Genomic DNA, 12,233 nt, shown 5'->3' on the forward strand with positions numbered 1-12,233 from the left:
CGAGAGCGAGAGGGACGGTACGATACGAACTTCGAGTTTCGAGTTTCGTAGTAGCCCTGCTGATGTGTCACGACACAACACGAGAGATAAATGTGAATGCGGCTTAACATCAAACAGAAAAAAAATGTAATTAATTTCCTGTTTTTTCTTTTTCCTGAGATTTTTGTGATATTGGCTTGGATATTGGCTAACTTAAACGTTTCATTATTTTATTATGTCACGGACATGGGCACCAACATCTCAATATCAAATGTCAATCCACTATACAATATTACATACAATACATTTTACTGATTTTACTACTGCGTTAACTGCGTCTGTGGCCTGTGGCACAGATCTTTTTAAAAAAAGTAGGAAAAGTCAAGAAAAGTGTCGCAGAAAGAAAATCTTATTAAATTCTACTTTAATTACCGGCCTTTTAATAACGTCGGTAAAATATTTATAATAATATTGATTGAAATTCCTACAGCAGTTCTGAAATTGCGAAATGGCTACGCTATCATTTGCCAAAAGTTTGGTTAACCCTGGTAAGATACCTTTACTGTGCCTATGTTAGGTTAATTTGAGCTTTTTGTTTATCTTATTCTGTATATACTGCCTAATTTAAATAAATGAAATTCATATTGCTCTTTCGTAATATTCTTTCATCGAAATTGAGTTGTTTCCATACTTTGATATTGGTTATGTTCTTAGAATATTATGTAAAAGATCAATCACCCTGATTGAATACTACTACTATAAAAAGACTACAGTTATTCACAATATAACACACCACCTAACTATTATTGCTGATTTATATGTAAATGCCGATATCATGTAAGTTGTGTTATGTTATGTTATAGGTTAGAATTATTGATCTTTTTGCCGATTTGCTTAACATTGATCATTTTCTATTTCCAGCACTAAAAATAGTACTTAAACAAGGTTCAGGCTCTCATCTTAGGAGTACAGGTTTGCCTGGCCTCAGTCCTTTGAGCATTGTTTTACGAAGGAACTATGCTGAGAAACAAGTGTTTGAGAGAACTAAACCGCATTGCAATGTTGGTACAATTGGACATGTTGATCATGGAAAAACCACCCTAACTGCTGCCATAACCAAAGGTAAGTTAGATTTATCTTGTTAGATACATAATGTTGCTGAGATAATATTGAGTACTAATACAAAAAATATTTTTCATTGCTCCTGTTCGGAAAGTTTTATTTTAAGATTGGTTTTTTTGGAATCTTTTTGTATTTTTTATTTCAGTTCCAAATTTTTTGTTACCTTTACGGTCATTACGGTGGTGTTAGTTTTATTTTAATGGATAAATAGTCGGGTGGAAAATTGCGTTTTCATCTCTAAGGTGGAAAGTATTTTATTTAATTTCTTTTACGATTAGCCACGGAGTCAAAGATAATTGAGTTACATCAATGACACTCTTTTTTTCACACAAGACATTGACTTTTATTATGTCACAAATATATTCCATCTCTTTCTTTAGTTAGGTCAACCTCCAGTCCTTGGTTGTGTCGTGAGCAACTAGTTTTTTTTTTATAGTCGGCCGTGGCAAGTGGCCAGTGCGAAAATGTTGGAGGTTGGATATCAGTAAATTTAATTTATTATTATTCTCCAGAAATATCTCGGGTGAAATGGGTCACTTTCCACCCTTGGTTATCAATGTACTATTAAAGGCTAGTATGCAAAATGTTTGTATTTACCAAGTCTAAATTTTAATTTAATTTAATAAGGAAAAAAATGTGCATGTCACAATTTGGTTACAAATTGGCCCAAAAGCCCTCTTGTTCTGAGAGGAGGCCTGTGCCCGCCCAGCAGTGGGACGTATATAGGCTGGGATGATGTCCAATTAGGTGTTATTATTCATGTCTGCAAATGAGAGATCATCAGAGCCTGCTTCACCTATTTTGCAGGGTGTGTTGCACACAGGTGCAATGGTGTTAGGGGCGCCGGCCATGGATCATGACCCATGGCCATAGGGTCAGTGGCGTAGCTACCAAGGGGCTAGGCGGGGCAGTGCCCCGGGGCCCTCAAGCTCAGGGGGCCCTCGAAATTCTGCTTTATAGCTGATGATAAAGTTGCTTAGCATTTTTAAAGTATTTGTATATATAATGATTTTACTTCAAAAAACCTTACCAGTTTTGATAGCAGTGGGCCCCATTTTTTTATTTGCCCCAGGGCCCTAGGTTACCTAGCTACGCCACTGCATAGGGTGCTAAAGTATTGATGCACACAGGCGCTACATGGACTAGAGCAGGCGTTTTTAATCTTTTGGTTTTAATGGCACATTTTTCGTTAATCAAAGTTTCACGGCACACCAGTAAAACATAGCCAAGTGCGAGTCGGAGTCGCGCGCAGAGTACCTAAAAGGTTCCATAGAGTATATCCATTATAAATAGGGTCTCGTTGACACCTTTTGTAAGAATCGCATACACTTCGCGGCGATCGCGTCACACCTGAAAATATACGCGCCACACCGTTTGACAACCTCTGGACTAGAGACACCTCTGGAGGTCATAAATGGACTACATATGTAATCAAATTATTTTTTTAATTAAATATCCGCTTATGTTAAATTACATGTAAAATTTACATTACAGTATTAGCCGATCTCAATTTGGCCCAAAAGAAAGGCTACTCAGATATTGATAATGCCCCTGAGGAGAAAGCCCGAGGTATCACAATCAACGTTGCCCATGTGGAGTACCAAACAGAAAGTAGACATTACGGTCACACAGACTGCCCTGGTCATGCAGATTACATAAAGGTTTGTATATTGATGTTATCGGGTCTTGGATGTTTAATATGTATTTGTGGCCTTATCAGCGTGAAGGGACCCTACTGTCGGTATTGAGTTATTGATATTCCCATAATCTACATACATTTAGCTATCAAACCATATAAGAAACATGCATGTAGGTTTAATAGATTTTTTTTTAATGTTGAAAATCAAAAGTCAGAAAAGGTGATTATGAGACAATTGAAATCAAACTTATACACCCAATAAAAGTATGTTGTTGTTGGAAGTTATATAGATAACATGCTATTAGGGCCAATCAACTATTTTACCGACACTTTGGACGTCTCCTGCGTTACCAAAATTGTCTCTGGCGTTACCAAAAAAACGTACTGCCAACAAGATATTTCATGGTTTAATAGGTTGATCTTACCTAGGATGGCATGTATTCATGTACACCATCTATTAAATTACAGAAAAAACATCTTTACTTACAAAATCTGCAATTGTTTGAAAAATGTCGCGGACAGATTAGTGTCGGTAATAAAGTTGATTGGCCCATTTGAGGAGTAGATTGTATGGGCTTTCAGGTTTCAAGTACGATTTTGTAATTGTATAAATGTTTTCCTATACTAATAATAATTAATAATGTTTACCTTGCCAGTGTTTAAAGTACCTAAAATAGGTTGATAGTCTTAATTTAAGAACACTTGTATTAAAACTCTTACCAAAAACTTATAATTTTGTCTTAACCAACACTAAATGATTAACGTATTTGAAAAGGGACCTTAGTGTTGGACGTAAAATGTTAAGTGACATCACGGAGTGACATAGTTAAGAATAAGATTTATAAAAATACTTTTGATTTGTAGTTGTTACTATTGATTGTTATTATTATTATAAATCAACCTCTAAAGACACAAATTGGGGTAAATCGTCAATAACTGGCTACCTCCTAATGGTGGCCAGTTATTGATAATTTACCTTACTCTAATGAAACGCATTTTATGCCGGTTTTAACCCCCGACGCAAAAATGAAGAAGAAACGAAGAAAAATGTTACGGCGCCTTACATGGAGAGGTCAAAAATCTCCAAAAATTGTGTTATGTATTTTACTTAAACGCCCCCTTAGAGCATGTAGGAGTTTTTTTTAGACATAGGAAGAGTGTTTTCTTGTTCTGTACCAGTATTTGCATTAGGTTTTTGAGTATCAAAGTATTGTGTAAGGAATCTTCCAAGTTTAGGTATATTTTATACCTTAGGCTGCTATTTATTCTTGAACTACTAATAATAAAATTGTCAAGCGATCTTAGCCGTTACTTATAATTTTCCTTGTAAACTAAACCTACCATCCTGAACTTTTTCAATTTTTTCCACCCAACAGTTTAGATTTTAGAGGGGGGGGGGGCTAGATAAACAGTAAATACGCGCCGACAAGTACCGACACCTCCTCCAAACCGATACCGAGCGCACAGAAAGCATACGATAGCGACACCGACAGTTAGGTCTTTTTCTCATTAAACTTTAAGGGATGATTTAACTCATAAAAAAAACGATTTAAAAACTTGTGTCTTTAGAATTTAGACCCTGCTTATTAATATAGAATAAAATTTCGAGAACCGACAATAAGGTCCCTTTTCCCAGATAACGCCACATTTAGATATGTATTTATATATAAAGTACTAGCTTTTGCCCGCGACTTCGTCCACGTGGAATAATAACTTTGGGAAGTATTTAATTTATTTAGGATACCTATTCTGCCAATAATAGCACATAGAAACTTCCACAGTTTACTGAAAATAACCTATTTTAACACATTGCTATAAATATAAACTATTTTTTTTTGTTCTCCCATCCATCCATACATCCATGTTCTTTGGTAAAACATAAATATTTTGTGGGTAGCCACATTTTAGCCAAACGACGTGTATTCTACCCTATCAACACAAAAGGACTAATTATTATTCTTCATAGTGAACTCTTGACATCTTACGTCCTTTATTGTAAGTTAGGAGGGTAGGATTATAATTAAAACAGCATTTTTACTAAGCATAGCTACACATATTTCCGATAAACATACTTATAGTAAATTTGTTTGGAATTCCTTAAGAACTTTCATCCCCATATTTATAGGTCGAAATTTTGAAAGCGCCGGAAAAAATGTTTTTTGGGTTCTGTAGCTCAAAAGGAAAAAATGGAACCCATAGGATCACTTTGCTGTCCGTACGTCTGTCTGTCTGTCAAGATCCTCTATCTTGTAAACACGTGGAGTATCGGTATCGAATTGAGATTAAAATTCTAAACTCAGGTGAATAGTCCCGAAAGCTGTGAAAAAATCAAACTTCTAAGTCAAGGCAATCAAAAGCTACAGTCATTAAAAAGGTGTGTCCATACAAATCGCCTTAACAGAAAAAGTTATAGGGCACTTCCGGCTTTCCTAGAAACTTGTTTTTTTTGCATAAAGGTAGCTCTTATATAGCACAATAAATAAGAAAAATCTGGAAATCATAATTTTTCATGTCTGACTGTCTATGTCAATAAGCCACCTATGATAACACCATACATTGCGTACATTTTGCTATGAGCTTTAAGGGCACTGCTAACACTGCATCATCTCCTCTGCTAACATCCCCACGCCGGTAAAAATTCAAAAACGCTTGAACATATGTATATCTATTTATTTCTTATAATGTCCAAATGCCAAGTTTCACAAAGAACCATCGATTTATCTTCAACAATGACGATCTTCCATATAAAGTTTCATCCCTATTTCACCCCCTTACAGGAAGAATTTTAAAAAACGCGCGAACAAATATCGATTTATTTCTTATTAAGGGCCTAAATGCCAAGTTTCATGGTTTTATCTTCGACGGCGACGAACTTCCACCGTATTAACTTTCACCCCCTATTTCAACCCCTTAAAACCTTTTTTTCGCGATAAAAGATAGCCTATGTTCTTTCCCAAGGTCTATTCTATCTCTGTACCAAATTTCATCCAAATCGGTTCAGCGGTTTAGCCGTGAAAGCGTAACAGACAGACAGACAGACAGACAGACAGACAGACAGAAAGAGTTACTTTCGCATTTATAATATTAGTATGGAAGTATGTGTTTATCTGTTGCCTAGTACTCATAGTACAAGCTTTGCTTAGTTTGGGACTAGGTCAATTGGTGTCAAGTGTCCCATGATATTTATTTATTAATACTTTTCAAAAAGTATATTAAAATGTTAAGGTTTACTTCCAGTTGTCATAATAGGTGCACATGTAGTGAATAATGTTTATCTATTTTATTTTGTTGGATAAGATCGTATTTATCTTGCTTCTTCATTTAGTAAACTTCAGTAAGCTAGTTGAGTAGGAGACAAAATATGATGGCAAAACATTGCTGCCTCAATCTGTTGTGTTATTGAGCAGCAGAATGTTGGACAAACTGCCATGACACAGTGCAAAAATATTATGACATTTGTGTTTCATTTGGCTTCCACTCTCAAAGTCTTCTTTATACTAAGAAAGTCAGGATGAAAAATGGGTTCCTGATTCATTCTATGCTACTCTTTCAAATATACTTATGGACTACTTGGATTGGTACTGACGGCTGAGGCAAGACTGTGTCTGCTTTTGTATAATATTTTATTTGTATAAATCTGTTTATATGTATGATTTAATGTATTCAATTTTTGAGTGTTGTTGTTTTTCTGTTTACCACACATTATTTTACTGTTTGCCTATATCTTCATCTTAATAATAAATTGTCTTAAAACTGGGTTAGCTGAAAGAAATCCTTTATTAAGAATAAGCTTGCTTTTGTACTTCTCTCTGTGTATCGGTATCTTTATTTTTATGCTATAAATATTTTTCATATATAAGTAATTTATGAGAGGTATATATTAAAAATGTCATCTAGCTAACACAACACCTATTTAAAATAATGATAATTACAGAATATGATCACAGGCACGGCCCAAATGGATGGTGCCATACTGGTAGTTGCAGCTACTGATGGTGTGATGCCACAAACCAGGGAGCATTTGCTTCTGGCTAAACAAATCGGCATTCAGCATGTGGTAGTGTTCATCAACAAAGTGGATGCAGCTGACCAGGAGATGGTCGAGCTTGTGGAGATGGAAATCCGTGAGCTCATGACCGAGATGGGTTATGATGGTGATAAAATTCCAGTTATTAAAGGTACTTTTATAATTATTATATATGCCTTTGTATTCAGGAACTCTGGCTCTGTAGGGGTAGGGTTGCCATACGTCAGGATTTGTCCTGATGTGTCCGGATTTTTGACCCTTTGCCAGGATTGCGGCCAGAGTTACCTCAATGAAAAAAATATGTATTTGTTTTCATAATGCATTAATTACACCGTTTTTTATGACTGATATGATATATTAAGCAGTAATTAATCAACAAAATTAATAATATTTTTTTCAAAGCAATTTAACATAGGATAAATTACAGCTAAAGAGATCTCAATCAATCATTTGCTTAAAAGTAGTCAACCAAATCAAATCAAAGGTTTAAGACCAAAAAGTTGCACACCTTAGCGCAAGTCGTTAGAATTACTATTAATTTTTCCCATTGTGACACGAAAATTAATCATAATCATACATTTTTAAGGATAATTTACGTGACACAATTAGGGTTGCCAACTATACTGTTAAAAACAGTATTATACTATTTTTCACTACATTATACTTTTTACTGTTGAACTAAAATAAAGTATGTAAAATACTGTTTTCAGCATCAACATTGCCTAACACTAGCACACACTAAGTCAGTATCTGCATCATATATCACAATAGTGGTGGTTCAGAACAAATCTGCCAATGTTAATTTAATAAAAATTTCCTTCCTTATTTATCTTAATTTTAGTTTTGATTCTGACGAGGTCTGTGAGGCTTTTAAAAATAAAACTAAATTTATAACTTATGCGAAAACCACCTAAAAATTTGTCTTTAAAACATGAAAATAAAGAAAATACTCTTAATTTTTATAAAATACTGTTTATTTCCCTTCTCAGACGTAAATATGCTTTATTTCTTGTAAAAAAAGTTGGCAACCCTAGTCACAATGGAAGTGTCGTGGAACAGCGCCGCGCCGGGACGTCCTTCAATTTACGTCAAATCTCTGTTACAAGAAATGTCAGGACTTTTAGGGTGATGTCAGGACTTTTAATTTTTTCATATAGCAACCCTATGTAGGTAGGGGAGAGCTTAGTACATGTACTATGTATAGTACAGAGGGCCTACTCCGAAATTCGAAAATCGAAGTTCGTATCGTACCGTCCCTCTCACTCTCGTATTAAATAGTATAAGTGTCAGAGGGATGGAACGACACGAACTTCGATTTTCGAATTTCGGAGTAGCTCGCTGATCTACTGAATAATGTTTTTCCATTGTATTTTGTCTTGCTTTCTCAATTAGCTCCAGTAAACTTCAGTAAGCTAGTTGAGAAAACAAGAGAAATACGAACTTTTCCGACAAAATACGACGGAAAAACACTATTCACGTTTGTAGTTAATTTCATATCACTCGTAAGGCTTACATGCATGCACAGTCACATTTGGTGTATTTAAGCCTAGTATAAATATTGCATTTCAAATAACTCTCAAACCTGCCATAACTACTAGTTTTCGAACTACTAGTACAGTCTTTTGCACAATACTTAAGATAATCTTTTTTTTGTTGACAAATATGAAATAACAATTTAAATCACCTAGCTTATCGCAATATTATATTGTTATGGTACCTATTCTTCACAGTATTATCCAAAATAGTATTGTTGTAACAAAAACCTGTTACTATGCAAATGTTTTGATTATCCTTTCTACTAACATAGCTTTGACTAACCAAATGTGTCCTTGTTTCAGGATCCGCCCTCTGCGCCCTTGAAGGAAAGAGCCCCGAAATCGGCGCAGAAGCGATTACAGAACTTCTTAAAGAGGTTGATTCGTTCATTCCAACACCAGTCCGAGAGCTAGATAAGCCATTCCTCTTGCCTGTTGAATCTGTCCACACCATCCCTGGACGTGGTACTGTCGTCACTGGCAGACTCCACAGAGGTAACATTATTTTGTTAATGGCTTTCACTTTTCACTTTTATCGTTAATTTTATTTTAATAGTTTTAAATGATACAATACAATAGAAATATTCTTTATTGATCACCAAAAGCAGTACAGAGACATTACAAAAATAGCAAAATAAAGGTAGACAATAGGCGGTCTTATCGCTAAAAAGCGATCTCTTCCAGACAACCAATTTCTGAGAAATAATAATGTAATCTCTAATAATAATTTAAAATTAAATTAATATGGATCATATAATGTCAATTTTATTCGTTTTTTGTGACATATTTAAATTTCTACGCCAGAACTGGCAGAATATGCTGTTGTCATTTTTTATAATAACTACCTGTATCTACCATATTCTAAGAAATAAACTATTTCTATTTCACATTTAGCGGCCTAAGGCTGCGTTTCCACCAGAGATGTGCATGGGATGTGTTTTTCATGAACCAGTAGAAACACTTCATTTACCTATCCTCGCACAGCACCGCTCTGGTGGAAACAGCTGAGTGGAACGAGGCGAGGTAAATGAAGCGTTCCTATTGGTTCATGAAAAACACATCCTCGTCCATATCTGCTTGTAACGCAGCCTTAGAACAGAATCAGTAAGTCTGTGGCCAGCCTTACCATATTAACTAGTAGTAATAGTAGCAGTAGTAGTAAGAGGTATTTGTGTATGTCACTTTACAAATTGCCAGCAGCTTTTTTTAGCTAAATTTCTATTTACTTTTCAGGAGTCTTAAAGAAGGGTACTGAATGCGAAATAGTTGGCCACGGCAAAGTAATGAAAACTACTATAACTGGTGTGGAAATGTTCCATAAGACACTGGAGGAGGCGCAAGCCGGCGATCAGTTGGGTGCTTTGGTGCGGTCCATTAAGAGAGAGCAAATTAAACGCGGCATGGTCATGGCTAAGCCTGGGACTGTTAAAGCTCATGACAACATTGAAGCAGCGGTATACATCCTCAGCAAGGAAGAGGGAGGCCGATCTAAACCATTCACATCTTTCATTCAGTTGCAAATGTTCTCAATGACGTGGGATTGCGCGTCGCAAGTTACCATCCCTAACAAAGAGATGGTCATGCCTGGTGAAGATGCGACGTAAGGGAATTACTAATAGTTGTCCCTTTCTTAACCAAAAAAAAACCTACTAATATTGAAAATGCGAAAAATTATGTTTTTGTGTTTTGACATTTTACGCTTTTGTGACACACAAGCTGCTTTTATTCCGATATTACCACCGGTAATTGCGGAATTCGGCTAATCCGATCCAATATGAACGAGCGATGCTGCGGGTGAGGTGCAAGTCCCATCAGCAAGGAATTCGTTTATCGCCATCCTACGGGAACTCAATTTTCCGGAATAAAAACTATCCTATGTCCTTCTAAGGATCTCTATCTCCGTACCAAGTTTCATCTAAATCGGGTGAAGGGGTAACAGACTGACAGATGCTTTTACGTTTATAATCTTAATAAGGATAAGGATTATTAAGTCCTGTGGAATGTTTTATAAAGTCAGTTGATAACTAATACCTTATTTATTTCAGATTACAACTGCGTTTGGTAAAGCCCATGGTATGTGAGACCGGGCAACGTTTCACGCTACGTTTAGGTGACATGACACTGGGAACTGGAGTTGTCACTAAAATAAACAAAAACATGACCGAAGAAGACAGACTAAAGCTCATGGAAGGCAAGAAGGCAAGGGAAAAGGCTGCTGCCAAGAAGTAATTGAAATCAAGTGTTATTTTATTTTAAGTTACAGTAGTTATTATGGTATGCATTTACGCAAAAAAAAACGTAAAAAAAATTAGTCAATAAAAGTTAAATTCACCATTTTAACATTACTTTTATTTCAAGCACATTTGAAGTATGTATTTTTAATTATATCAATTTTATGAGATACAAAGTTCACATTACTTGCAAGTTTTGTAGTGGAGCATGAAAACTACCTTAAACATGGAATAAACGGTCTAAAGGAAAAATTGTATGTGGACAAGTCATTTTAAAACGACATCACTAAAATCACACGTTTTGTGTAACTAATAGCGACTTTACATGTGGTCCCGGTTTCGTTCTCCCTCTAGGTACATTCTGCAGCAGAAGTGGAAGAGTAGTTGTCAAGATAAAAACAATCAACACACGACTACTTCATACTTAATTGGAGGGTACATAATTTAATGTTGTATAGATAAATCATTCCCGCTCTTCCACTTTTGTAACTATATTATATAACTAGCTTTTGCCCGCGGCTCTGCTCGCGTTTTATTCGGTTATCGCGCGCTGTTCCCTCGGGAACTGTGCATTTTTCCGGGATAAAAAGTAGCCTATGTCACTCTCGGGCCCATAAACCTATGCCAAAAATCACGTCGATCCGTCGCTCCATTACGGCGTGAAAGACTGACAAACATACAAACACACTTTCGCATTTATAATATTAGTATGGATATGGATATATCGTATTTGCATGTCAAGTTCTGCGGGCTGAGTCGGACTGTTCCGAGCTGGTGGCTCAACATGTGAGGTTGTATGCCCCGGATGTTCCTAAAATAAGCCTCAAGGTACGACGGCGCGATTTGCTGGCGGTGCCGGCGGCTCGTACGGTGTCACGTAGGAACTCTCCTTTACTCCGTGTCCTTCCTAACACAGCTTAATGCGTTGCTGGCATCGACACCTGGGTGCGACCTGCTAGCGTAGAGATGGACGGCTGTGCGTGCTGAATGCTTGCGGTTTTGTGAGTTTTTAGATGATAATTTCGACTGTCCCAATTTGAACCTGCTGTTAGAATAAGTTTAAACCTAAGTTTAGTTAGTATATGTTAAGTGTAAGTTTAATTATAGAGTTTTCGTGGTGCATTAGTGTAATGTAAACTGTAATGCCACGTGAACATAGTTTTTACCTAGCAATAAGTAAATAAATGAATAGAATGACAATTCAAATTTTGTTCACATCGAGCATCCCTTATAAAATCCAATGCTAATAACAAGATCATTGGTGCATTGCTTATAGGACGAATTTTTCTAGGAATTTAATTATCTCTTTTGCTTTTGCATTGTCATCCATCAGTATTCGTAATCATAATGTACGGACCAAACTGTCATCCAATTAATAGAAGTTCTAGAAAATTTACTTGCAAGATCTGAAAGGGACTACTAAATTTATAAAAACAGAAGTTGACAAACAAAAGCACTTTTAGTTTGTGGTACAGTTGCATGTGGGTTCATGGCCTTGATAACCTGGATGACCAGTGGGAGGGTGCGAAGTGGGGGGTAATGAAATCTATCGCAGCGCTCATAGTGGCCAAAAGAAGAAATAATCTAAATTCTGTCATCTGTCATACTCACTCATATGAATCTGTCATTAACAATGCAATTTGTATAGACTTTAACTAAGTACCTAATTTAATAGATGTTTGTGTTATGATGCGAGCTTG

At 36.1% G+C, this 12,233-nt stretch overlaps 1 protein-coding gene across 1 annotated transcript; it reads left to right on the top strand.

Moving 5' to 3' along the window:
- Positions 1-293: 293 nt before the first annotated feature.
- On the top strand, positions 294-10,642 carry mEFTu1 (mitochondrial translation elongation factor Tu 1). Its single transcript, XM_074087651.1, has 7 exons — positions 294-527; positions 901-1,101; positions 2,596-2,762; positions 6,675-6,918; positions 8,606-8,797; positions 9,536-9,902; positions 10,348-10,642. Exons 1-7 carry the CDS (start codon positions 488-490, stop codon positions 10,529-10,531), a joined length of 1,395 nt encoding a protein of 464 aa, XP_073943752.1. The 5' UTR covers positions 294-487; the 3' UTR covers positions 10,532-10,642.
- The last annotated feature ends 1,591 nt before the right edge of the window (positions 10,643-12,233 follow it).

The sequence above is a fragment of the Choristoneura fumiferana genome, chromosome 5 (genome assembly GCF_025370935.1).
Source record: "Choristoneura fumiferana chromosome 5, NRCan_CFum_1, whole genome shotgun sequence".
Taxonomy (NCBI): Eukaryota; Metazoa; Arthropoda; class Insecta; order Lepidoptera; family Tortricidae; genus Choristoneura; species Choristoneura fumiferana.

What these genes read in the sequence shown, in the direction of transcription:
- mEFTu1 (XM_074087651.1), top strand. Translation starts at nt 488, where the DNA reads ATGGCTACGCTATCATTTGCCAAAAGTTTGGTTAACCCTG. An exon ending in CAAAAGTTTGGTTAACCCTG is followed by an intron (nt 528 to 900) that starts GTAAGATACCTT and finishes TTCTATTTCCAG; the next exon opens with CACTAAAAATAGTACTTAAA. An exon ending in TAAAATTCCAGTTATTAAAG is followed by an intron (nt 6,919 to 8,605) that starts GTACTTTTATAA and finishes TCCTTGTTTCAG; the next exon opens with GATCCGCCCTCTGCGCCCTT.